The sequence below is a fragment of the Hyla sarda genome, chromosome 5 (genome assembly GCF_029499605.1).
Source record: "Hyla sarda isolate aHylSar1 chromosome 5, aHylSar1.hap1, whole genome shotgun sequence".
In the NCBI taxonomy this organism is placed as follows: domain Eukaryota; kingdom Metazoa; phylum Chordata; class Amphibia; order Anura; family Hylidae; genus Hyla; species Hyla sarda.
This window is the reverse complement of record NC_079193.1, coordinates 271,200,072-271,227,875: the sequence shown is the minus strand read 5'-3', so window position 1 is coordinate 271,227,875 and position 27,804 is coordinate 271,200,072. Positions and strand designations below refer to the sequence as shown.

At 40.5% G+C, this 27,804-nt stretch overlaps 1 protein-coding gene across 2 annotated transcripts in view; it reads left to right on the top strand.

Moving 5' to 3' along the window:
- Window positions 1-27,804, top strand: part of LAMA3 (laminin subunit alpha 3) — a 241,209-nt gene that overhangs the window by 100,554 nt on the left and 112,851 nt on the right. For both annotated transcript variants that reach the window (XM_056521739.1, XM_056521738.1), the window contains exons 22-27: window positions 7,420-7,552; window positions 9,475-9,617; window positions 11,788-11,885; window positions 12,356-12,509; window positions 20,646-20,803; window positions 26,842-26,950. In XM_056521739.1, the coding sequence (XP_056377714.1) occupies window positions 7,420-7,552; window positions 9,475-9,617; window positions 11,788-11,885; window positions 12,356-12,509; window positions 20,646-20,803; window positions 26,842-26,950 (795 nt within the window). The remainder of the gene's footprint in view (window positions 1-7,419; window positions 7,553-9,474; window positions 9,618-11,787; window positions 11,886-12,355; window positions 12,510-20,645; window positions 20,804-26,841; window positions 26,951-27,804) is intronic.

Genomic DNA, 27,804 nt, shown 5'->3' with positions numbered 1-27,804 from the left:
TCCGGGAGTCTGTTGCCTAGCAACATCTGCAGGGCGACAGTTTAGAGAGTGGTCTCTAAACTGTCGCCCTCCAGATGTTGCAAAACTACAACTCCCACCATGCCTTGACAGCTGTTTGCTGTGTTGGCATGCTGGGAGTTGTAGTTTTGCAAGATTTAGAGGGGTTCAGGCTGGAGATCACTGACAGTGGTCTCTAAACTGTAGCCCTCCAGATATTACAAAACGATAACTCCCAGCATGCCCAGACAGCAGTTTGCTGTCTTAGCATGCTGAGATTTGTAGTTTTGCAACATCTGGAGGGCCACAGTTTAGAGACCACTGTCAGTGATCTCCAGCCTGAAGCCCTCTAAATCTTGCAAAACTACAACTCCCAGCATTCAGGAACAGCAAATGGCTGTCTCGGCATGCTGGGAGTTGTACTTGCGTGCCTCCAGCTGTTGCATAACTACATCTCCCAGCATTCCCTTTGGCAATCAGTACATGCTGAGAGTTGTAGTTCTGCAACAGCTGGAGGCACACTGGTTGGGAAATACCGAGTTAGGTAATAGGTTCTATTACCTAACTCAGTATTTTCCAACCAGTGTGCCTCCAGCTGTTGCAAAACTACAACTCCCAGCATGCACGTTCTGTCAGTGCATGCTGGGAGTTGTAGTTTTGCCCCCCACCCCCCTCCCATGTGAATGTACAGGTTACATTCACACTGGCGGCGGATTACAGTGAGTTCCCTGCTTCAAGTTTGAGCTGCAGCAGCCGCAGCTCAAACTCCTAGCGGGAGACTCAGTGTAATCCGCCGTCAGTGTGAATGTAACCTAAAAACACTACACTAACATAAAATAAAGAGTAAAACACTACATATACACACGTACACTGCCCCCCCCCCACCCCCCCCCCTTCCCCCCCAATAAAAATGAAAAACGTATCCTACAGCAGTGTTTCCAAAACGGAGCCTCCAGCTGTTGCAAAACAAAAACTCCCAGCATTTCCGGACAGCCATTGACTGTCCAAGCATGCTGGGAGTTTAGCAACAGCTGGAGGCACCTTGTTTGAGAATCACTGGTGTAGAATACCCCTATGTCCACCCCTATGCAAATCCCTAATATAGGCCTCAAATGCGCATGGGGCTCTCACTTTGGAGCCCTGTCGTATTTCAAGGCAACAGTTTAGGGCCACATATGGGGTATCGCCGTACTCGGGAGAAATTGCCTAACAAATTTTGGGGGGCTTTTTCTCCTTTTACCCCTTATGAAAAGGTAAAGTTGGGGTCTACACCAGCATGTTAGTGTAAAAAAAAAACATTTTTGTACACTAACATACTGGTGTTGTCCCATACTTTAAAATTTCACAAGCGGTAAAAGAAAAAAAGCCTCCAAAATTTGTAACGCAATTTCTCCTGAGGACGGAGATACCCCATATGTGGGCGCAAAGTGTTCTGGGGACGCATAACAAGGCTCAGAAGGGAGAGTGCACCATGTAAATTTTAGGTCTAAATTGGTGATTTGCACAGGGGTGGCTGATTTTACAGCGGTTCTGACATAAGTGCAAAACAATAAATACCCACATGTGACCCCATTTTGGAAACTACACCCCTCACGGAATGTAATAAGGGGTACAGTGAGCATTTACACCCCACAGGTGTCTGACAGATCTTTGAAACAGGGGTCTGTGAAAATGAAAAATAAAATTTTTAATTTGCACAGCCCACTGTTCCAAAGATCCGTCAAAAGCCAGTGGTGTGTAAATTCTCCCTGCACCCCTTATTACCTTCCGTGAGGGGTGTAGTTTTAAAAATGGGGTCACATGTGGGGGGGTCCACTGTTCTGGCACCACGGGGGGCTTTGGAAATGCACATGGCCAAATTCTCTCTCCAAAAGCTCAATGATGCTCCTTCCCTTCTGAGCATTGTAGTTCGCCCCCAGTGCACTTTACGTCCACTTATTGGGTATTTCCATACTCAGAAGAGATAGGGTTACAAATTTTGGGGGTATTTTCTGCTATTATCCCTTGTAAAAATGTAAAATTTGGGGGAAAACAAGCATTTTAGTGTAAAAAAAAAAATTTTATTTTTACATATGCAAAAGTCGTGAAACACCTGTGGGGTATTAAGGTTCACTTTACCCCTTGTTACGTTCCCCAAGGGGTCTAGTTTCCAAAATGGTATGCCATGTGGTTTTTTTTTTCTGTCCTGGCACCATAGGTGCTTCCTAAATGCGGCATGCCCCCAGAGCAAAATTTGCTTCCAAAAAGCCAAATGTGACTCCTTCTCTTCTGAGACCTGTAGTGCGCCAGCAGAGCACTTTTCATCCCCATATTGGGTGTTTTCTGAATCGGGAGAAATTGGGCTTCAAATTTTGGGGGGTATTTTCTGCTATTACCTTTTTTAAAAATGTAAAATTTTTGCTAAACCAAGCATTTTTGGTAAAAAAAATAATAATTTTTTTACATATGCAAAAGTCGTGAAACACCTGTGGGGTATTAAGGTTCACTTTATCCCTTTTTACGTTCCTCAAGGGATTTAGTTTCCAAAATGGAATGCCATGTCGTTTTTTTTTTTTGCTGTCCTGGCACCATAGGGGCTTCCTAAATGCGACATGCCCCCCGAGCAAAATTTGCTCTCAAAAAGCCAAATATGACTCCTTCTCTTCTGAGCATTGTAGTTCACCCGTAATGCACTTCAGGTCAACTTATGGGGTACCTCCATACTCAAATGAGATGGGGTTACAAATTTTGGGGGGTATTTTCTGCTATTAACCCTTGCAAAAATGTGAAATTTGGGGGGAAACACACATTATAGTGACATTTTTTTTATTTTTTTTTACATATGCAAAAGTCATGAAACACCTGTGGGGTATTAAGGCTCACTTAATTCCTTGTTACGTTCCTCAAGGGGTCTAGTTTCCAAAATGGTATGCCATGTTTTTTTTTTTTTGCTGTTTTGGCACCATAGGGGCTTCCTAAATGCAACATGCCCCCAAAAAACCATTTCAGAAAAACGTACTCTCCAAAATCCCCTTGTCGCTCCTTCGCTTCTGAGCCCTCTACTGCGCCCGCCGAACACTTTACATAGACATATGAGGTATGTCCTTACTCGAGAGAAATTGGGCTACAAATTCAAGTATAAATTTTATCCTTTTACCCCTTGTAAAAATTCAAAAATTGGGTCTACAAGAACATGCAAGTGTAAAAAATGAAGATTTTGAATTTTCTCCTTCACTTTGCTGCTTTTCCTGTGAAACACCTAAAGGGTTAAAACACTTACTGAATGTCATTTTGAATACTTTGGGGGGTTCAGTTTTTGTAATGGGGTCATTTATGGGGTATTTCTAATATGAAGACCCTTCAAATCCACTTCAAACCTGAACTGGTCCATGAAAAATAGCGAGTTTGAAAATTTTGTGAAAAATTGTAAAATTGCTGCTGAACTTTGAAGCCCTCTGGTGTCTTCCAAAAGTAAACACTTGTCAATTTTATGATGAAAATATAAAGTAGACATATTGTATATGTGAATCCCAAAAAAAAAATATTTGGAATATCCATTTTCCTTACAAGCAGAGAGCTTCAAAGTTAGAAAAATGCAAAATTTTCTATTTTTTCATCAAATTTTGGGATTTTTCACCAAGAAAGGATGCAAGTTACCACAAAAATTTACCACTATGTTAAAGTAGAATATGTCACGAAAAAACAGTCTTGGAATCAGATTGATAAGTAAAAGCATTCCAGAGTTATTAATGTTTAAAGTGACAGTGGTCAGATAGATGTGCAAAAAAGGGCTGCGTCCTAGAGGTGAAAATGGGCTGTGTCCTTAAGGGGTTAAAACCCACAAAGAAACCTACACAACACTCTTAGTAAATCAGAGCCATTGTGTTATATGTCAGTATACCATTTGGCTGGTGTTCCACCATATAACACAAACATACTTTGCCTTGTGTGAACAATTTTTCTGAAAAGAGCAACTATATTTTTGTTGTCCAAGCAACAGACTTTAACGTGTACCTGTTGGTTGTTCTGATTCCTCTACTGATATAATGCAAATAATCTAGTTGTGCCTTTATTTAGATGTTGTGGGGAGGGTGTTATCTCTCTCTCTCTCTCTCTCTCTCTCTCTCTCTCTCTCTCTCTCTACGGTAGTCAAATTGTGGGGGGATGCATGCGCTATTATAAAAATATTAAGAGGTCTAGAGAATTAACCATGGCATGTCCCTATGTCCCCGTCCTCTCTTACTAAGGCTTTCCTAGCTGTACTGTTTATCGTTCTGGAAGGGTCTGTCTTTATCTTCACTTATCCTATTGGGCAGGTATGGGTTACCTATGCTTATTACTCTTATCTTATTTTCTGAGTGTTTTCTAAGGAAAGGAGGACAGGGGGTTGGGTGGGTTAAGGTGATTTATTTATGTGTGTTCTTATATTGGAGGGAAGTTTTTATGTTAGGTGATATTATCCTCATGTCATTTTTTTGTTTGTTTTTGTATTATTGCTTGTTGTTGACTTTCAGCAAACTCTGGAAGCAGCTCAAAAAATGGACTCCACTCTAAGCAGGTTTTACAGCCAATATGAGGCTATAAACTCTATGCCTGTTCTTTTGTGTATGTAAATTTTAGTACGCGTTCACTTGTTATAACATGTCGTTTTATATTATTCTGTCCTCCCTTAATTGAAGCCATTTGGTTTAGATAGTATTTTACTCATGCACCAAAGCAGGTTGGAGCTGCTCAATATTTATGTATCTATACAGTCCTTTACCTTATAAATGAATGGATTAAGAGACACCACCATATAATAAAAGTTTTTTTTATTGCAGCATAGTCCAATTAAATAAAGCAGCACAATTGTAAAAAAAAAGAAAAGAAAAAGTAGCTAAAAAGCAGGTATGAAGTAGCTTAAAAGCAGGGGGAGCTCCCACCTGTTTGAGCAATGGCTATCCTGCCAGCTCCTGCTGATAATACGTCCCCTTCATATATATTCCTTCCTCTTTTTTTAGCACATTTTCATAATGCACAAAACATTACCCACATGACCGACAGGTTAACATTGCAGATTGCAGCCACGTGGTACTTGATCACTTGCACGTCATGCAGATGTGCTAAAGAATGAGGAAGGAATATTTATGAAGGGAGTGTATTGGTCGCAATGGGCAGAATAAGCAATGCTCAAACATCTTGTAGACCGCCCCCATTGCTTAGAAAAAAGCAATTAGCAAAAATGGATTTGGATTATTAGACATTACAAAAGAATGGCGCAACAGATTTTTTATCAGGTAAACTGTATTTTCACCAGCTTCACCTGTATATTCCAGTTAGTGTGGGTGATGTGCTGTCAATTTCCTAGTAAAGACTGGCATGACAAACACTGGCTTAGTAAATTTTCTCCAAAATATGTTCGAAAGTTTTACCATACAGAACAGCACTGCTATTTTATGATCATTTATTAGCAATCATCTTATATACACAGACCTTAAAGGGGTTCTCCGCCCCTAGACATCTTATCCCCTATCCAAAGGATAGGGGATAAGATGTCAGATCGCCGGGGTCCCGCCACTGGGGCCCCCTGCAATATAGCAAGCAGCACCCACCTGTAACTGCTTCCGGAAGCGCTGGAGGGGGTATGACGGCCGTCACGCCCCCTCCCATAGACTTGCATTGAGGGGGTGGGGCGTGACATCACACGGGGGCGGAGTCGTGACATCACGATCTTCCTTCCCCGTGGTCGGGAGGAATTAGCCAGAGAACCTCCAGCGCTTCCGGATGCAATTACAGGTGGGTGCTGCATGCTATATTGCGGGGGTCCCCAGCGACGGGACCCCGGCAATCTGACATCTTATCCCCTATCCTTTGGAAAGGGGATAAGATGTCTAGGGGTGGAATACCCCTTTAAGATTGTAATTTTCGGGCTCATTAACCACCTCTTTAGACTGTATACAATATAGTATTTGCTAAATCTTCTTACAATAGGCAAAGCAGTCCAGCTAACTCCATATAAATCCTCTAGTTGTTTTTGTCTCTATATATACTGCTCATTGAAAGGACTAGGTAATCACATCTGTCTCTTATTTTGCTTTGTCTCTTTCCAGCCAGCCCGGCTATGCTTGTGTGCAGCTTGTGTTACCTTCTTTCATCTTCTTAGAGTGTTCTGCTCACTTTCCTAAATGTCTGTAAAAGAAATGACTCTGCAATTTGCTCTGCAATCTCCTCTTTTGTAAGTTTTGAAGCAATAGCAATTTTTTCTTGCATAAAGTTTTATTAAGTTACATGGCCCATAACCATAGAGAAAATTTAATGAAAGAAAAAAAAAGAAATATATATATATATATATATATATATATAAACAACTAGACACAGATACTAGTCCGGCACTGCGTTCCACCTGGACCTGTGCTTCGCTTCCAAACCACCAACGGCTAATAATATAATGGAATTTGACGTGGTGCTCAGACTAAAAGTTCAACGTGAAACTTAAGCATTCAAGAAAAAATGAATGTCGGCACTCACCAATCTTCTGTTCTATTTCTTCTTTATTTGCAATACTCACATATTACAAGGTACATATAGACATATAGATTGTATATATACAATAAATTGCTTTATTAACATGACTCTATAAACTTTACTTCTGGGATTAATATACTACTCATATGTCGTATTGACTGAAGCAGGGCCTTCAAGTTAGATCCTCATGTACCATACATTTCTAAAGATTTTTTCTTCCAAGCTCAGTAATTTATGCTGTACACGTCTGCCATGCAACTGCAGCCCAGTGATCATTCTGTGTCTCTATCTTCTGCAGCTGACATCAGCAGGGAGAAAGTAAAGGGCTGCAGTAAGTCTCCTCCTAATTTGCCAAATGTTCAAATGAAAGTGTACCTCCTGTGACACAATGAGGCTACCAAACAGCGAACTCTTTTTCTATCTCCTCTAGATTAGAAATACAGTACAGCGTGGGCTCATGCACACAGCCAAGCCTTACAGCAGTACTTAGAGGCCATCTGGCTCCCTATACTAGAAACAGTTCTTCTATGGGAACATACTTTTGTATGTGCAACATTTGATGCAACATGCTGTTATTTTTTTTTAGTTTGTACTCAATTCCAACAGAAAAATAACATGTGTTAATACAGGTAATGCAAAGTATACTGTTGGGGCCAACATGTAGGGCATTAATCACTATGAATAAGTATACATTGGACGTCTACAGGTTATAGCAGGGGCCCTATGGACTGTAAGTCTTATTATGTCTCTGTTCCAAACTGCTGCATGTTTGAGCCCTATGGTTGTATCATTAGTTGTGCTCCTACCTTTATGTAGTATGGCTTATATTTTATTTAAATACTATATTGTGGATAAAAGATAATTTTTTAGTCCCAAACTCAATGCTTGTATTACAGTTAGTGATGAGACTTTTTAGATCACACTTATGTATTTCCACAGAATGAAGTCAGGGTACCAGTCCATGTGGGCAAATCCAATCTAAACTTATTTCGTATTATATTAAGATACATTAATCCTGGAGTAAATTCAATAACTGGACGCATTACAGCACAAAGATCTCGCTCAAGCAAAGGTGAGTCCAAAATATTCTACATTAATATCACTGTGTTTAATACTGGCATATACTGCTGCTATATTATATGCGTAAATGTCCAAACTATAAAAGGCATACACGTAAAAAAAATTCCAAAGTCCAAAATAGCGTTTTTTTGGTCACTTTTTATAACATAAATCAAAACAGAAATGGTACGGATAAAAACTTCAGATCACGGCACACAAAAAATTAAGCCCTCTATGCGAAAAAATTAAAGTTATAGAGGTCAGAAGAGGGCATTTTTAAACGTATTAATTTTCATGCATGTAGTTATTATTTTTACCAGAAATAAAGCAAAATCAAACCTATATAAGTAGGGGATCATTTTAACCATATGGACCTACAGAAGCAAGATAAGGTGTAATTTTTACCAAAAAATGCACTGCATAGAAACGGAAGCCCCCAAAAGTTACAAAATGGTGTTTTGTTTTTTTTTCAATTTTGTCCCACAAATATATATTTTTTGGTTTTGCCATAGATTTTTTGGTAAAATGACTGATGTCATTACAAAGTACAATTGGTGATGCCAAAAACAAGCCATCATATGGGTCTGTAGGTGCAAATTTGTAAGGGTTATGATTGTTAAAAATCTAAGGAGGAAAAAACGAAAGTGCAAAAACAGAAAAACACTCAGTTCTTAAGGGGTTAAACAGTTCCTGTCACTAAATAAACTTTTCCAAACTAACTCAGACTATGTTCCCTAACTACTCCTAACACTCCTTTCTTCTTGCTCTCATTGTGAAATCTTCACGCAGAAGAAATTGGGCGTTTCCCAGCAGGCATGACATCAATGAAGCCTGCTCGGGGACCACTTCCGCCCTTACATCATTGCCGTGCTGTGATAAATAGAAGACCTCAAGCTATGTGTAGCAGCTTTCAGCCTGTGTTTCTTTCAGTGAGGCTCTGTTCTGCTTTTAGTCTGTGCAGCTTTCAGTGAGGCTCTTTGCAGCTATCAATCAAGCTCAGTGCAGAGAAACACTTCCTGAGTTTGGTCTCCTGCCATTACAAGCAGGAGACCAAAATCTGAGATTTTGACCAGACGGAATGTGTTCTGGCCAAGAAGGGAGACTCCTAGTGGCCAGAAGTATACAGCCGAAAAACTAACATAAAACATTATTTTTTTTTAATGGAAGCCAATTACAAAAGTTTTTTATTTGGCAAATATTAAAAATGATGTTTAATGACAGTGCTCAGTTAAGGCCTAATAATTTTATATTGAACATATGCTTGCACACATTTATAAGGTTCAAATGACATACTTTATTATATGTTCTGTATCCATATAAAAGAAAGAAACTAACCTTTACATTACCAAAATCAAGAAATGAAGCGGAGCAACTCACCAGTATTGTAGTACAGGGACTTCTTTATTTCATATCAACATGAAGGCAGGATACAGACAGGGGAGCAAGATGGTACGTGCGGGGGTATTCAAGCTTAGCGACAGGCCGGTATAGCGCTGAAGCGTTTCGTCAGGCTGACGAAGCGATTTGGCACGATACCGGCCTGTCGCTAAGCTTGAATACCCCGCACGTACCATCTTGCTCCCCTGTCTGTATTCTGCCTTCATGTTGATATGAAATAGAGAAGTCCCTGTACTACAATACTGGTGAGTTGCTCCGCTTTATTTCTTGATTTTGGAACTGTCTGCACTGTATCAATAGCGTGTCCAGCACCACACAGTTCTCAGGTGTGACTTCATGCTACAGCGTATCTACATCGGTTAATCTCAAGATCCATATAGCAGTAGGCAGTTGGTGCCGGTTTCACACTTCTCCTATACATTTAACCTTTACATTATATTCCAAGTTATTACAGTCTTGTTCCGTTTTATTCTTAAATTCCATATGAATAATTTTTATGTCCTTATATTGCAAGTTGTGATTGTTTTTAATCTATAGGTTCATTAGATGTCAAAGACATTGTGTTCCCTCCAAGCATGGAGCCAACATTTCTTACCGTACCAGGAAAAAGCTTTGCAGAGCCTTTCTCTTTGGTGCCTGGAAACTGGATAATTACAATATCTGTAGAAGGAGTACTTTTGGTAAGATCATTGCTCTTAAACCATACAGATTACAGTGCCGCAGTACTCAGCATCCTAAAGGCCTCCCGCTGAACTGCAACTCCTAGCATGGCTTGACTCAGGCCATAGACAAAATACTATTTTTATAGGTTTAAGAATTTGAGCTTTATAGGGTCATGACTTCGTTTTGCTGTCACTGAGCTTCAAATTTACTGTATAGATGTACTGTAAGTTTGGAAACTCACTGCATTATGTTTAGAATTATTAAGAATAATAATCATAATTACATAATAGGGCAGATTTACATTGGCTGCTACAACACGATTTTGGCTCCAAATGCACCAAAATAGAATCCAGCAGTTGATATACATTTATTATACATAGTGCACCTAAAAGAACAGTAATATGTGCCTTGTCTGACAAGAGTGTATGGCCTTTTGGAAAGTTGGGGTCATTTAACCCCTTAACGACCAGGATGTAAATGTACGTACTGGTTTGGCGGGACTTCACGCACCAGGATGTACATTTACGTCCTGTGTATGACCACGAGCATCGGAAGGGTGCTCGCATCATACACGGCAGGTTCCGGCTGCTAGCAGCAGCCGGGGACCCGCCCGTAATGGCCGACATCCGCGAAAATGTAAAAATGAAAAGTAAAATAAAAGTGAAAAATTCCCTCCCCCAATAAAAATGAAAATTGTCAGTTTTTCCCATTTTATACCCAAAAAGCGTAATTTTTAAAAAAAAATAAACATATTTGATATCGCCGCGTGCGTAAATGTCCGAACTATCAAAATATAATGTTAATGATCCCGTACAGGAAATGGTGTAAACGTAAAAATAAAAAAGACCAAAAATGCAGCTTTTTTTTGTCACATTTTATTTTAAAAAAAATTAATAACATTTTTTTTTAAAGTTTTATATATGCCAATGTGGTATCTTAAAAAAGTGACAGCGCAAAAAATGGCCCTCACACCGCCCTATATACGGAAAAATGAAAAAGTTATAGGTGGTCAAAATAGGGCGATTTTAGATTACTGATTTTGTACAAAAAGTTTTTGATTTTTTTTAAGGGGTACAAAAATATTAAAGTATCTAGTCATGGGTATCATTTTAATCGCATTGACCCACAGGATAAAGAACACATGTCATTTTTACCATAAATTGTACAGTGTGAAAACGAACCCCTCCAAAATGTGCAAAATTTTGGTTTTCATTAAAATTTCCTCCCTAAAGAAATTTTTTGGGGGGTTCGCCGTACATTTTATGGTAAAATGAGAGGTTTCATTGCAAAGTACAATTGGTCATGCAAAAAACAAGCCCTTATATGGGTCTGTAGATGGAAATATAAAAGAGTTATGGATTTTAGGAAGGCGATGAGGAAAAAACAAAAAGCAAAAATAAAATTGGCCTGGTCCTTAAGGTGAAAATGGGCTTGGTCATTAAGGGGTTAAAATTCTATTCCATGCACCATGGCTTACTACTTTTGTACTTTTGCCTAAAGTAAAACCATTTACGTAGGTCTAAGCATAAACAAGGCAAGAGCAACAATGATATATCTGGTATAGATACCAAGCAAAGAAAAGCGTCCCGCAGCACTCCAAAATCATGAACAAATCCTCATGGTAGGATAGGATACAACTTACCATGAGGAAATAAACACCTTTTGTTCATGATTTTGTAGTGCTGCTGGATGCTTTTCTTTGCTTTGCATCAACACTGCTGCCTGTGACCCGGGCTGCGATTGGGCTTGCTTGCTCCCGCTGCACCTCTGCTCCTCCTTGCAAACACTGGTATAGATACCAGATATCTTGTATTCTGCACTGTCTGAGCATTAGACAGTTTTAGAAAATTCCCGTAATTTGTATTAACCTGCTAATCTGGTAACAGCAACAGATGTAATATATTTAATCATGTATATAAAGTACACCTGTTCCTTACTAGATGCAGTACACCAATTCCTTATTATTAAAATTACCTCAAATTTTTTTGTTATTTCCTATCCTTCTTAGAGTTTTGTAATGATTTTTCTATATCCTGACCTGACATACAATCAGGACACTGTTAAATCAGAATGCTTATGGATTTTTTATTGCTTTTAATTTTAATATGTAAAAATAATAATAATAATAATAATAATAAGGAACTTCTTAATGTCTGAGGTTATCTTTTTAAACACATTTTCCTATAGGATTACCTTGTGCTGCTGCCAAGTGATTACTATGAAGCCTCCATTCTACAGTTGAGAGTTACAGATCCATGTGACTATAATGGACCAATTGGGGCAAAGTAAGTTTAGGACGGCAGTCCTCTTCTACATAAACCCATTATCATATAAATGAATTCCATCTGTCTCCATTTCTTTTCATAATCACTTTTACCCTAGGATTTAATAAAAAACTAACTGCAGCCTGCTAGAAGTGTAAATAAAAAAAAAAGCACTATACTCACCCTGCCAGCCCCAGTACACTCACACCAGTCTGCCACAATACCTCTGTTTACCTACCCTGTTGACATGCTGCCCCTGCTCTGTTAGTGAGGTTTCAAACCCACTACAGCCAGCGTGGCATCTTTGGTTCACAGCATTAAGAAGCACATCAGTAGGGGTAGTAAACAGAAGCACCAGGGTGGAATGGATCACTGGCTTTAACCCTAACAGTACCATGTAAATACACCCAAACATAACATTTTAAAGATGGCTCTTTATTTTGCCGTTTTATTGTTAAGTATTATTTCACCCTTTTCCTTTTGTTCTTTAGCTGCTTAGTTTTTCAGCACTTGCCCATGGAAAAGTTTACCTGCCTGCATGGTACTGAAATGGAGTATTTTAAACAGGATGGAGAAAACCGTCCTATAATTGTTCGACAACCAGGTCATGGACATCCTCTAATGGCAGCGATTTCTGGGAGACAGGTACCGTGTGATTGTTTTTACTTCTCAAATGTAATAGAATATGTTATAAAGCTGATAAATGCAGCACATGTTCAAAACAGCTCTGTAGGATTCCCGTTAAGGTTAGGTTCCTGGAACATTACTTTCAGAAAATTCTACCAATGTAAACGTGCATGCCAAAAGAGTGGCCTGATATGCAACTGTCCATCTTTGTCTTAACTGCATTGTAAAGCAGAATGAACCCCACTTTACACAACTGAATACAGCATGGTATAGGTTTGTTTCTTTAATAGTAGTCAATGACATACACAACTGTATTGGGCATATTGTTGCATACACCTGGTCTTATGTTCAGTGGAACATTTTTAAGATTTTTGCCAAACATAATGCACTAATATATCCAAAGTAGAGAACAAGTGTCACCAGCTTCCAAAGTAGAAAATATAAAATCCTCAAAATTTTAGTGAAAAATCCATAAGAAAATTGCAAAGAAAAACATATTTAAAATACCCGATGAAACACTGTGTCTTCAACTAAAAATAGTTCTTAGTCATAGCATTGCCAAAACATACATCCGAACATGTGTATATACACACATAGACAATGTGCACATGAAAGAAAGGACACACATCACATGTGTTAGGACAGAAAAAACATACAAGACCTAGACCGGAGGAACAACAGTGAGAAAGTGCTATAGGAGCGATAAGTATAATAGATGTACTGGATCACAGAATCAATAGGGAAACGTGTCATCGCACTGCAGCGTCAACGCGTAACAATAGTAACATATTCACACCATAAAGACTTAGAATAACTAGACTCGTCATATTTATAAAGGGGCTTGTACTTGTGGGGGGCTTGTACTTACACATAATAGCCAACCTGAACAAGTGGGGCTTCAGAGTGAAACAGTTTGTTATTTGTTTGGCGTCATTGTTCACCACCATATGCTTGATCAATCACATGTTCTGATCTGATGCTGGAATGGCTTCTCAGGCTGCTCATACACGTTAGATTTTGATGCTGCACATGTGATAGCTGATCCACTGAAATGACCCAAATCAGTTATTTTAGCTAACTTTATTTTACGTACAGTGATCCCTCGCATTACAGTGACCTCACATACCACAGATACACAGATTTCTCTTGGACCACTGTACCTTAAACCCATACTCAACATATAATGCCAGAAACCGTGCAGATGCGTGGCTCATGTAATTGGCTGGAGAATCTGACCAATCAGGGAAGGCAATAAACCTTTGTATTATTGAAGTGCATTCAGTAATTTTCTGTCTAATACCCCCCCCCCCCTATAATAAAGGGCAGTACTGTACTGCTCTTTACCTGTATCAGGATTAGCTACGCCTTTGGATGGACACCAGATGAGGGTGGCTTCATGTTATATTGCCAATGCAGTGTGTACTGTACTGGGCCCTTCACCTGCCCACTATGTATAAAGGGATTTATAGCCTATATAGCACCCATTTATTATAGGGACTTGCTTTATCAGTATTAGTTATCTCTCTTTAATCATTTTTTTCTTTACTCTTAATTTTGTATTATTTTGGAATGACATTTTGGAGATTTTGGTACCCGTTACTACACTGCTCAAAAAAATAAAGGGAACACTTAAAGGGGTACTCCGGTGAAAACCTTTTTTCTTTTTAATCAACTGGTGGCAGAAAGATAAACATATTTGTAAATTATTTCTATAAAAAAATCTTAATCCTTCCTGTACTTATTAGCTGCTGAATACTACAGAGGAAATTCTTTTCTTTTTGGAATGCTCTCTGATGACATCACGACCACAGTTCTCTCTGCTGACCTAATTATAATAATACCGCTTTATTTATTGTTGTCCTTGGTGGGATTTGAACCCAAGTCCCCAGCACTGCAAGGCAGCAGTGCTAACCACTGAGCCACCATTCTGCCCTTAGCATACATCTGCTATGCATGGTTGCTAAAATGGACAGAGATGTCAGCAGAGAGCACTGTGTTCGTGATGTCATCAGTGTTCCAAAATGAAAGGAATTTCCTCTGTAGCATTCAGCAGCTAATAATATTTTTTAATAGAAGTAATTTACAAATATAAGAAAATGTGTGCAGCTCACAATCAGATGCTTGAGGTCAATGCAGTCAAAAGATCGATCCCCACCGATCAGAGTTAATACAAAAATATTTAAATATTTGAACCACACCTCAAGAGCATCACCCCACTGGGTACACAAAGAATATCAATTGGGAACAGCTGGTTTGAGACAAAATGACAAATTTATTAAAATACAATAAAAATATATTAATACCAACATAAAATATTCAATATTCATCAGAGCAATAATGTATATTACATTAATCTGCCATTGGGCCCTAATGGCAGAATACCAGTATTATATCCCTTGCAACAATCGCCTGATATTTAAAGTGCTAGCAATATTGGATGCCGATAGTTCGGAGTAAATTGTTAATCCGGCAGATGTAGTATAAATGAAAAATAAAATGAATAATCAGTCTTGCAATGGTTCTAGACTGTGCTGTCCACACTTTATGGATGGAAAAATTGTGTAACAGCTGGTCCCGTATTGCAACGGGCCGAAGATGGTATGTCCCATAAAAAGCTGTATAGCGGTGAGCGGGCAGTGTGATCCTCCCGTGCCTGTTGCGTATGGAGCTCCGGCAAGAGACTTCCAGGTGGGCGGTCCGCAATAGCAATTCACATCCGTACTCGATGTCGGACCCCTCTCTTTGTTGCAAGGCCAGGGCACACGTGGAATTGTGTGGTAGTTTCAATCCTACACCCGGTTGGTGGAATAGATTTATTACTGCAAATGCAGTAAACAGCTCAATGGATTTGTAGAATATCGGCTCAGATTCAGGCAATGCGTTTTAGTTATCGCTCTGTTCAGACTGAATGCCTAGACGCGTTTCAGGGTGCTATAATCGACCCCTTCCTCAGTAGGCAAAATTGGATAATTGGATCATATCCAATTTTGCCTACTGAGGAAGGGGTCGATTATAGCACCCTGAAACGCGTCTAGGCATTCAGTCTGAACAGAGCGATAACTAAAACGCATTGCCTGAATCTGAGCCGATATTCTACAAATCCATTGAGCTGTTTACTGCATTTGCAGTAATAAATCTATTCCACCAACCGGGTGTAGGATTGAAACTACCACACAATTCCACGTGTGCCCTGGCCTTGCAACAAAGAGAGGCGTCCGACATCGAGTACGAATGTGAATTGCTATTGCGGACCGCCCACCTGGAAGTCTCTTGCCGGAGCTCCATACGCAACGGACACGGGAGGATCACACTGCCCGCTCACCGCTATACAGCTTCTTACGGGACATACCATCTTCGGCCCGTTGCAATACGGGACCAGCTGTTACGGTGAGGTAGCGCACAATTTTTCCATCCATAAAGTGTGGACAGCACAGTCTAGAACCATTGCAAGACTGATTATTCATTTTATTTTTCATTTATACTACATCTGCCGGATTAACAATTTACTCCGAACTATCGGCATCCAATATTGCTAGCACTTTAAATATCAGGTGATTGCTGCAAGGGATATACAGTGGCCCCTCAACATATGATATTAATTGGTTCCAGGAGAACCATCATATGTTGAAACCATCATATGTCGAGTACATATGTCTATGTAAAAATGGTAATTGGTTCTGGGGCCTTGGAATCATTGTATGTTGAATACATATCTCTATGGGAAACTGCTAATTGGTTCTGGGATGACCATTGTATGTGGAGTGTATGGGGAGTGTTTAACAAACCAGGGTGCCTCCAGCTGTTGCACAACTACAACTCCCAGCATGCATGTACAGCCATTGACTGTCTGGGCATGCTGGGAGTTATAGTTTTGCAACAGCTGGAGGCACACTGATAGGGAAACATTGATGTATGGGGTGTATTGTGTGTATATGTATTGTATGTGATGTGTGACATTGCATACAGTACTGTACAGTTCTTTAAATACCTTCAGGGGGGACAGAAAGGAAGGGGAGGGCAGCCAGCAGCTCATTGGATGCCTGCAGCAAGATGCTGCAGGCTATTGGCTATGTCTGCACTGGGGGGGGGGGGGCTTACACGGAGCTCACAGTGGAAGCCTGCGTGAGTTAGCAGGACAGCATGTGAGTAACAGGAGGCAGAACGGGGCACATTATACAACTATCTGTCAGTTGCTGAAGTTGTCAGCGCTGTCAGATAGCTGTTTGTACGATGGCCCCGACACACAGCAGCATCATATGTCGAGGCTGCCTTCAACATACGATGGGCGCTGAGAGGCCATCATATGTTGAAATGATCATATGTCGGGGCCATCATAAGTTGGGGGGTCACTGTAATATTCTGCCATTAGGGCCCAATGGCAGATTAATGTAATATACATTATTGCTCTGATGAATATTGAATATTTTATGTTGGTATTAATAGTATTAATATATTTCTATTGTATTTTAATAAATGTGTCATTTTGTCTCAAACCGGCTGTTCCCAATTGATATTCTTTGTGTACCCAGTGGGGTGATGCTCTTGAGGTGTGGTTCAAATATTTAAATAATTTACAAATATGTTTAACTTTCTGCCACCAGTTGATTTAAAAGAAAAAAGGTTTTCACCGGAGTACCCCTTTAAACAACATAATGTAACTCCAAGTTAGTCACACTTCTGTGAAATCACACTGTCCACTCAGGAAGCAACACTGATTGACAATCAATTTCACATGCTGTTGTGCAAATGGAACAGACAACAGGTGGAAATTATAGTCAATTAGCAAGACACCCCCAATAAAGGAGTGGTTCTGCAGGTGGTGACCACAGACCACTTCTCAGTCCCTATGCTTCCTGGCTGAGGTTTTGGTCACTTTTGAATGCTGGCGGTGCTTTCACTCTAGTGGTAGCATGTGATGAAGTCTACAACCCACACAAGTGGCTCAAGTAGTGCAGCTCATCCAGGATGGCACATCAATGCGAGCTGTTGCAAGAAGGTTTGCTGTGTCTGTCAACGTAGTGTCCAGAGCATGGAGGCGCTACCAGAAGACAGGCCAGTACATCAGGAGACGTGGAGGAGGCCGTAGGAGGGCAACAACCCAGCAGCAGGACCGCTACCTCCACCTTTGTGCAAGGAGGAGCACTGCCAGAGCCCTGCAAAATGACCTCCAGCAGGCCACAAATGTGTCCACTCAAACAGTCAGAAACAGACTCCATGAGGGTTGTATGAGGGCCCGATGTCCACAGGTGGGGGTTGTGCTTACAGCCCAACAATGTGCAGGACATTTGACATTTGCCAGAGAACACCAAGATTAGCAAATCCGCCACTGGCGCCCTGTGCAGGTTCACACTGAGCACATGTGACATACGTGACAGAGTCTGGAGACGCCGTGGAGAACATTCTGCTGCCTGAAACATCCTCCAGCATGACCAGTTTGGCGGTGGGTCAGTAATGGTGTGGGGTGGCATTTCTTTGGGGGGCCGCACAGCCCTCCATGTCCTTGCCAGAGGTATGCTGACTGCCATTACATACCGAGATGAGATCCTTAGACCCCTTATGAGGTCATATGCTGGTGCGGTTGGCCCTTGGTTCCTCCTATTGCAAGACAATGCCAGACTTCATGTGGCTGGAGTGTGTCAGCAGTTCCTGCAAGAGGGAGGCATTGATGCTATGGACTGGCCCGCCCGTTCCCCAGACCTGAATCCGATTGAGCACCTCTGGGACATCATGTCTCACTCCATCCACCAACACCACATTGCACCACAAACTGTCCAGGAGTTGGTGGATGCTTTAGTCCAGGTCTGGGAGGACATCCCTCAGGAGACCATCCGCCACCTCATCAGAAGCATGCCCAGGCATTGTAGGGAGGTCATACGGGCACGTGGAGGCCACACACACATTACTGAGCCTCATTGTGACTTGTTTTAAGGACATTACATAAAGTTGGATCAGCCTGTAGTGTGGTTTTCCACTTTGATTCTGAGTGTGACTCCATATCCAGACCTCCATGGGTTGATAAATTTGATTTCCATTGATAATTTTTGTGTGATTTTGTTGTCAGCACATTCAACTATGTAAAGACGAAAGTATTTCATACGATTAGTTCATTCATTCAGATCTAGGATGTGTTATCTTAGTGTTCCCTTTATTTTTCTTGAGCTGTGTAGTTTTCCTCAGCGTTATGGTCTGAAGATACAATGGTTCCAACAAACAAGACTAGTCTTCCAACCAATTAATATTGTAACTTGAAGTTTCACTGTATATGGGAACTTTACTAAGGACACTGGAAATGTTATGGACATAAATTACATATTTTAATGGCTTTTACTGTAATGTTTATAAGCTTCAGAGACTTCACATGTACTTATATGGGTACACGGCCCATTCTGCAATTGCATACAGTCTTCTCTAATCTGAGCAAAATAGATACAGTTGACTGCTTGACAGTAATCCATCTGGCAGCTACCGCAGCCTAGGATGGATTCCATTGTTCTGCCAATTTAATGCTTTGTTTTCAGGATGTCTGCCCGACAGCAGAACTGGACACTCCTATAGTCTCAGTGCTTCTCCGGGAGGGGGTACATGGGAGTATGCACTGACGCAGAGAAGGTGCTATATATACTAGGGGTGGGCAAGGGAAAATATTAAGAGTGGGGAAAAATTGGGTGTAATATATTTTGCAGAAATCTTAAATTTTAATGCACTTCAGGGATTATTTATTAGGCCTAAACTATTTGCTAACCTCTATAATGACACAATAAAAACAGGGAATTGGATATATATATGGACATTTATCAACGGGTTTAGTCAGGTTTTCTTTACTATAATTGTCGCAAAATTGTCGCAACTGCGACTACGCGATTTTTCGTGCGACATTTTGACTGGAAAGCGAGAAAAGCAAGTTTTCAAAAAATGAACTACGTAGTAATAATTTTAAAATGGACTACGGGTAGTCAGGTATTTATTAACTGCGACAGTCGCAACTGCGCAAAAAAAAGTCGCAACAGGGTTAAAAATTGACTAAATTTACTCCAGCTCAAAAATGGAGCAGAAAAAGCTACTACCAAAGTAAAAAAGGAAAAATTGCTTACATGAAAGAAAATTATCAACAGGCTGAAACCAGTTGATAAATAAGTCACACATAAGCAAAAAAAAAAGTAAGGAAAAAATTACTAAAAAAAAAAGAATACATAAGCAAACATTGATAAATGTCCCTCATAGAGAGGACTTGGTAATATTATGTGATATTTACCTTTGGAAACCAGTACCAGACAGAGGGCATACAGTATCATGTAATGCATAACAGAAAATGCAGTAGCGGGCAAGTCCATAAAGCAGGGGTGTACTCGAGATGTATTTCTCTGCAGCCCTCACCATCAGGACTCTGGCCTTTGATAGGTATAGGACACAGCTATCAGATAGCAGCATCTTAGTTCTTTTTATTCTTGTATATAGTTGTAGTACAGTTAAAGGGGTATTCCAGGAAAAAACTTTTTTTATATATATCAACTGGCTCCAGAAAGTTAAACAGATTTGTAAATTTCTTCTATTAAAAAATCGTATTCCTTTCAGTAGTTATGAGCTTCTGAAGTTAAGGTTGTTCTTTTCTGTCTAATTGCTCTCTGATGACACGGTTCTCGGGAACCGCCGAGTTTAGAAGCAAATCCCCATAGCAAACCTCTTCTAAACTGGGCGGTTCCCGAGACACGTGTCATCAGAGAGCACTTAGACAGAAAAGAACAACCCTAACTTCAGAAGCACATAAGTACTGAAAGGATTAAGATTTTTTTATAGAACTAATTTACACATCCGTTTAACTTTCTGGAGCCAGTTGATATATATATATATATATATATATATAAATATATATATATAGTTTTTTCCTGGTATACCCCCTTTAATATAAAAATATATGTATATCAGCCAAAAGTGTCACAAAAAGGACACACTTTATCATGTTAAGCCAATGCATAGGTTGACAATGTAATGGCTTTAGTGTAATAGACAAATGTATAACCCATGCATGTCAACAACCATTGAAAAGATTTGTGACAGATGCCTTTTAAGCTTCATTCGCCTTCACTACAGTATGGATGAATTTAGATTAGGACATCATTTTCTAAAGGAAAGTTTCTACGATGCTGTTTCCTGCAGGTAGAGTTACACTTTAGCATGAAGGTCGCTCGGGCCGGACTTTACGCCCTTATTTTTGAATATGCCAATGAAGACGCTCAGCAATATTTCCTGAATGTGATGATAGGAAATGATCCCAGTACTTCAGGCAGAGTGAACGTGTACAGTTGTAAATACAGGTACAGTAAGAACTTTGTTCCATTTGTGTACATGAATGCATTTTCACGAGCAGCGGATGTATTGGTTTATTTTACCTGTACTCACGGGGCTCCTGTTTGTATGAAGGTGTATGCCAGCTTCTTCATGACTGGGGATAGAGAAGTAAGTACTGTTTTCATTGCGTTCCTGATAGTAATATTTATTGAGGATCTGAACAAGATTTTTTCAATTTGGCAGTGCCACAAGCTCAGAGCCTCCACAACAGTCTATACCAGTGGTCTTCAACCTGCGGACCTCCAGATGTTGCAAAACTACAACTCCCAGCATGCCCGGACAGCCAGCGGCTGTCCGGGCATGCTGGGAGTTGTAGTTTTGCAACATCTGGAGGTCCGTAGGTTGAAGACCACTGGTCTATGCAGACACTGTATAGGTTCTTACTACACATATGTAAGGCTTTTATATGCTGATATACAGGTTCTTTTGAGTGCCATATGTATCTATGGGAGAATACCTCTGTGAAATGTCAGTTCCACTGAGCCGGCCACAGATTTTTCGGTCAAACATATGACTCGGCAAGAAAATTGGAGTCATAGGGGGGCATTTATCAACAGATTTATGTGTGTGTGTGTGTGTGTGTGGGGGGGGGGTTGCGTAACTTTGGCACATTTCTTTGGCGCAGTGTCTTTTTGCACCAAAGTTTGGCGAATTCTCTCCACTGTTGTTTTTTAAACTTGCTCAAAACACACGGTTCTATGTGTGTAATTTTTGCTTTGGTCAGTAATTCATCATTTGCGCCAATCGATCTTTGGCTCAATTTTGCGCCTTAAATTTTTTTTTTTGCGCAATTCACCACCAAGAAATTTTGTACATGGAAAACACACATAGTAATGTCAGAAAATGTAAAAGCGTCAAAATATACTCGAGCATAAGCCGAGTTTTTCAGCACTATTTTTCGTGCTGAAAACGCCCCCCGACTTATACTCGAGTGAACTCTCCTTCTGTCAATCTCTTCTCAGTGGTCTTCAACCTGCGGACCTCCAGATGTTGCAAAACTACAACTCCCAGCATGTCCGGGCATGCTAGGTGTTGTAGTTTTGAAACCTCTGGAGGTCCGCAGGTTGAAGACAACTGCGGCATTCATCCAGCCCCCCCCCCCCCTTTTGTTTTGTACTCACTTCCCCTCGGCAGGAAGTTATGGTGAGCTGGTCTGGGCCATCTATGCTGCAGGGACCGTCCCGGTAGGGAGGGCTAGTCGTTGCGGGCTGTCCATTTTCACCGGGGGCGGGGGCCTCTTCTCCGCGCTTCGGGCCCGGCCACGGACTAGTGGCCGCTGGCTGTCCGGGCATGCTGGGAGTTGTAGTTTTGCAACATCTGGAGGTCAGCAGGTTGAAGACCACTTATGAAGGGATTGACAGGCGGTGATGATGAAATGGGGGGATGATGACGGGGGTCTGGATGATTACATGGGGGATGATGTATTTCCCACCCGAGGCTTATATTCGAGTCAATAACTTTTCCTGGGTTTTTGGGGTAAAATTAGGGGCCTCGGCTTATATTCAGGTCGGCTTATACTCGAGTATATATGGTAAAACATTAAAAAAATTTGGTCAAAGCAGCAACACCTCCGGGGCTGCGCACTACTATCCTGCAACATAGTTGTCTCTGAGGGACCTTTACCCTCCATTGAGCCAGCATTGGACATGGCCGCACAGGTTCAGGGAAGGTAAGCACTAAAGGTAACCAAAAAAAAAAAAAAGTTAAAAATAAAATCCATTTCACATGGTGGCTATAAACTCCACAAAAGAAAATAACTCCTGTCGCTTGCTGATATACTGCAGGAGGGACTCCGAAATGGCCACTCTACAGGGTAAGATACGCGTTCTCTGTGGTGGTAAGTTCTGTGTAAAAGGCGCTGTGAATAGCTGATTTCAACATTTGCTCCAAAATGACTAACAATGTGCGCCAAATGATAAATTTGGCACATGTCCGCAAAAACCAAAGTGAAAAAAAAGGCTAAAAAGAAACTGTCAACAGGCAAAATTGATAAATACCCCTTATAGAGAGCAATAGTAGAGATTGAATGCACCTATATAGTCTTATTATGGTTCCATATTAAACAGAGCTTTAAAGGGATATTATGGTATAAAATGAAAATGTATGTGTTGCTAAGACTTTTTCCTGTCTCCTACTGCTTGTCTCTTCTGCTTCCAAAACAAGATATGAGTGGAGTACTTGCCCCTAAGCCATCACAAGACAAGATACTGCTGTGACTAGTGATTGGTTGAGCGAGCAGGTCTTGCTCTGATATCTTGTCTCAGAAGAAGGGAGAAGAAACAAATAGCAGCAGATCAGAAGTATCTATATGGGACCAGAGTACACAAGTATGAGTGTGTACAAGTTCTGGCAAGAACATGCAGGCATGGAGGTTTTGCATATACACCATTATTTAGGGGGTAGATTTATCATTGAGTTTACCCCTTTTTCTTGTGTATCTTTTTGCGCAGTGACTTTCATTGCGTTTTTTTTTATAGAATATATTCCAATGTTCTCTACGTGCTCGTGTACTGTAGGAAGAAAAATGCTTTACAGACTAATTTACTATTTCGCATTTTTTGTTTAGATATTAAAACTTTGCGCAAAGGCAACAGATTTTGCGCAAATATAGAACACCGAGGAGTGCACGTACCAATGTGTCAGACGGTAGAAACATGAAGGAATGTCTATGTTTGAGAAAAATGTATCAACAAGCTTGTGCAAGGATGATGAATTTTGCACAGACATGCAAAACATAGAAAGCACTGACATGGTTTAATTGATTTCTACCTCACACCGACATTGATAAATCTCCCCTTAGATGAAAACATTTTTTAGTTCCATTCCACATTGGAACATTGCTATGCCATGCCTGCTTTTTGTTTACCTAGTTTGATATCTTATCTCTTCACCATACCTTTTCTGTCACATAATAAAATGTCTAATTGTTAAGGGAAACTCAAACTCAATGTCTAGCTCTGTAAACACCATTTTGTAGCTTACTACATATAGAATGAAAAAAGAAGCTTTGTAATAGCTCTTGATAAAGGGGTATTCCGGGCAAAAACATTTTATCCCCTTATCCCGCTGCTGAGACCCCCACAATCCCCCTGCAGCACCCGCATTCTGACGTCACGCCATGCCCCCTCCATTCTTGTCTATGGGAGGGGGCGTGATGGCCGTCATTATGTGATATCTGCTTTTGTGATGGTATAATTCCTTACCTGTACTCGGCCGGTTGATGCATGTGGGACTTTTTACTTTGTTTCCCATTCTAGGGACCCTTGCCATAGATCTATTGTGGTAACGAGGGATGGGTTGGTTCTTTCTTGTGTTTTAAAGTGGTTTTTAATGTCTGTGCTACTGTTGGTGTGATTCAATAAAGATATATATACCTTTTACAGTACATATAGTGGTGTGCATCTCTTTATAGTGGCTAGCTCTTCTCCTGGCCGTAAATGTTGGCACCCTCTAAATTTTTCTAGAGAATTAATTATTTCTCTCAGAGAAGGATTGCAGTAACACATGTTTTGCTATACACATGTTTTTTTCACTTTGTATGTATTGGAACTAAACCAAAAAAGGGAGTAAAAAAGAGCAAATTGGACATAATGTCACACCAAACTCTAAAAATGGTCTGGACAAAATGATTGGCACCCTTAACTTAATATTTGGTTGCACACCCTTTGGAAAAAATAACTGAAATCAGTGGCTTCCTATAACCATCAATAAGCTTCTTATACCTCTCAGCCGGAATGTTGGACCACTCTTCCTTTGCAAACTGCTCCAGGTCTGTCTTATCCCAACAGCAATTTTAAGATCTCTCCACAGGTGTTCAATGGGATTTAGATCTGGACTCATTGCTGTCACTTCAGAACTCTCCAGCGCTTTGCTGCCATCCATTTCTGGTTGCATTTTGACGTATGTTTGGGGTCATTGTCCTGCTGGAAGACCCAAGATCTTGGAAGCAAACCCATCTTTCTGACACTGGGCTGTACAGTGCAACCCAAAATCCGTTGGTAATCCTCAGATTTCATGATGCCTTGCACACATTCAAGGCATCCAGTGCCAGAAGCAGCAAAACAACCCCAAAACATCATTGAAACTCCACCATATTTCACTGTAGGTACTGTGTTATTCTCTTTGTAGGCCTCATTCAGTTTTCAGTAAACAGTAGAATCATGTGCTTTACCAAAAAGCTCTATCTTGGTCTCATCTGTCCACAAGACATTTTCCCTGAAGGATTTTGGCTTACTCAAGTTCATTTTGGCAAAATGTAGTCTTGCTTTTTTTATGTCTCTGTGTGAGCAGTGGGGTCCTCCTGGGTCTCCTGCCATAGCGTTTCATTTCATTTAAATGTCGACGGATAGTTCGCGCTGACACTGATGCTCCCTGAGCCTGCAGGACAGCTTGAATATCTTTGGAACTTGTTTGGGGCTGTTTATCCACCATCCAGACTATCCTGCATTGACACCTTACATCAATTTTTCTCTTCCGTCCACGCCCAGGCAGATTAGCTACAGTGCCATGGGTTGCAAACTTCTTGATAATGTTGCACACTGTGTACAAAGGCAAATCTAGATCTCTGGAGATGGACTTGTAACCTTGAGATTGTTGATATTTTTCCATAATTTTGGTTCTCAAGTCCTCAGACCGTTCTCTTCTCCTCTTTCTGTTGTCCATGCTTAGTGTGGCACACACAGTCACACAATTCAAAGACTAAGAACTTCTCTCCTATCTGCTTTCAGGTGTGATTTTTATATTGCCCACACCTGTTACTTGCCCCAGATGAGTTTAGAGGAGCATCACATGCTTGAGACATTCTTATTTTTCCACAATTTTAAAAGGGTGCCAATAATTTTGCCCATCCCATTTTTGGAGTTTGGTGTGACATTATGTCCAATTTGCTTTTTTTACTCCTTTTTTTGGTTTAGTTCCAATACACACAAAGGGAATAAACATGTGTATAGCAAAACATGTGTTACTGCAATCATTTTCTGTGGGTAATACTTCATTTTCTTGAAAAATTTCAGGGGTGCCAACTTTTACGGCCATGACTGTATCACACCCAGGGGTGACCGTCGTGTCATGTGATAGTTCCCCAGATAATTACTCTGCCAGTTAGGCTCCACAGCAAAGTCAGAATTGAAGCCCTTACCACGAGGCTCCTATACTCTTATATGACCATTGTGTGGAGGTGGTCCAGGCAGAGACGGGTGTGTAATGAAGATGCTACCTGTGTCTTGTTTGTGGGAAAGGAAACTTTGGTAGCTGCTCATGCTGGTCATTGAATGAAACTGTCCTCTCTAATGGTGGTGTATCGGTCTGTCCAGAGCCTGGACGCTGTGGGGGAGATTTATCAAAACCTGTCCAGAGGAAAAGTTGCTGAGTTGCCCATAACAACCAATCAGATTGCTTCTTTCATTTTTCACAAGCATTTCAAAAAATGAAAGAAGCGATCTGATTGGTTGTTATGGGCAACTCAGCAACTTTTCCTCTGGACAGGTTTTGATAAATCTCCCCCTATGTGTCTATCTCTCATATAACCACTGCTCCCAACATCTCCTAAGTGCTTGCTTAGATTGGCCTAGATGACAGGCAAATTATTAAATTGACTATTCTGCTTCTCTCAGTCTAATTGTGCACCCCTCTCAAAGTATGTCATCTTGGCAAAATGTGTTTGAGTACATTGTAGAAGCATGGCTAGCAGTCAACAGTCTCTCAGCAAGGGGTACACTTTCCAAAAGTAGCCTCTGAGAGAAATTTTAAAGGGTAGTGGGGTAATTGTCTAATCAGACCACAGCTGTGATCACTTACATAATTTTGTAGCAATCTGACACTTCTTTCTGGATGCATTATTTTTTATGTGATGATTGTATAAAATTTGCAGATCAGCAAAACATTTACCTAAGTAGCTATTTCGTGTCCTACTATATAAGGTGCCATTTTAAGGATTATGGGCTGGAAGATACGGTACTTGTTTCTGTAAATGCTAATTTATTGTTGTATGCATTTTGTACTCCAGCTTTCTGTGCCGCAGTATTGTAGTGGACAGCATGAATCGCATTGCAAAGTTTGAGATACCTTCTGAGGCTGAAATATATGTAACAACACAATCAGTCAATTTCCTTCTGGTGAGTTCTAACATTTCCATAAATCCACTATAGCCAGTGTATACTGTGACCCTCTTTAAATATTTTATTCTTCAAGATCCTTTCTTTACCTTAAATCCTTTTATATTCAAGGGGTACTCCGGCGGAAAACACATTTTTTAAATGAACTGGTGCCACAAAATTAAACATATTTGTAAATTACTTCTATTTAAAAATCTGAATCCTTCCGATACTTATCAGCTGCTGTATGCCCCACAGGAAGTTGTATTTCTTTCTGGAGTTCTTTTCAGACTGACCACAGTGTTCTCTGTTGACACCTCTGTCCATGTCAGGAACTGTCCAGTGCAGGAACAAATCCCCATAGCAAACCTCTCCTGCTCTGGACAGTTCTTCATACAGACAGAGGTGTCAGCAGAGAACACTGTGGTCAGACTGAAAAGAACTCCAGAAAGAAATACAACTTCCTGTGTGGTATTCAGCAGCTAAGTACTGTAAGGATGATTCAGATTTCTAAAAAGAAGTAATTTACAAATCTGTTTAACTTTGTGACACCAGTTGATTAAAAAAAAGTGTTTTCCACCAGAGTACCCCTTTAATATAAAACTTTCAGGTCACAACAGAAATAGGCTATGCTTACAAGGAGGAATGTCCGCACAGAAAATTTCCGTGTGGACATACCACAGACAGAGAAGCATCAGCAGAACATGTTGCCATTTCCTTGCATATTCCGCAAAAACATTGAACATGTTCAGTGTTTTTGCAGACGCCAGAATCAGGATTTCCGCAGCAGATGTTGCTTCCGCGGAAATTCTGCTGTGTGAACAGAGGGGCAGAATCCTATTGAAATCAATGGGACACTGCTGTTGCAGAATGAC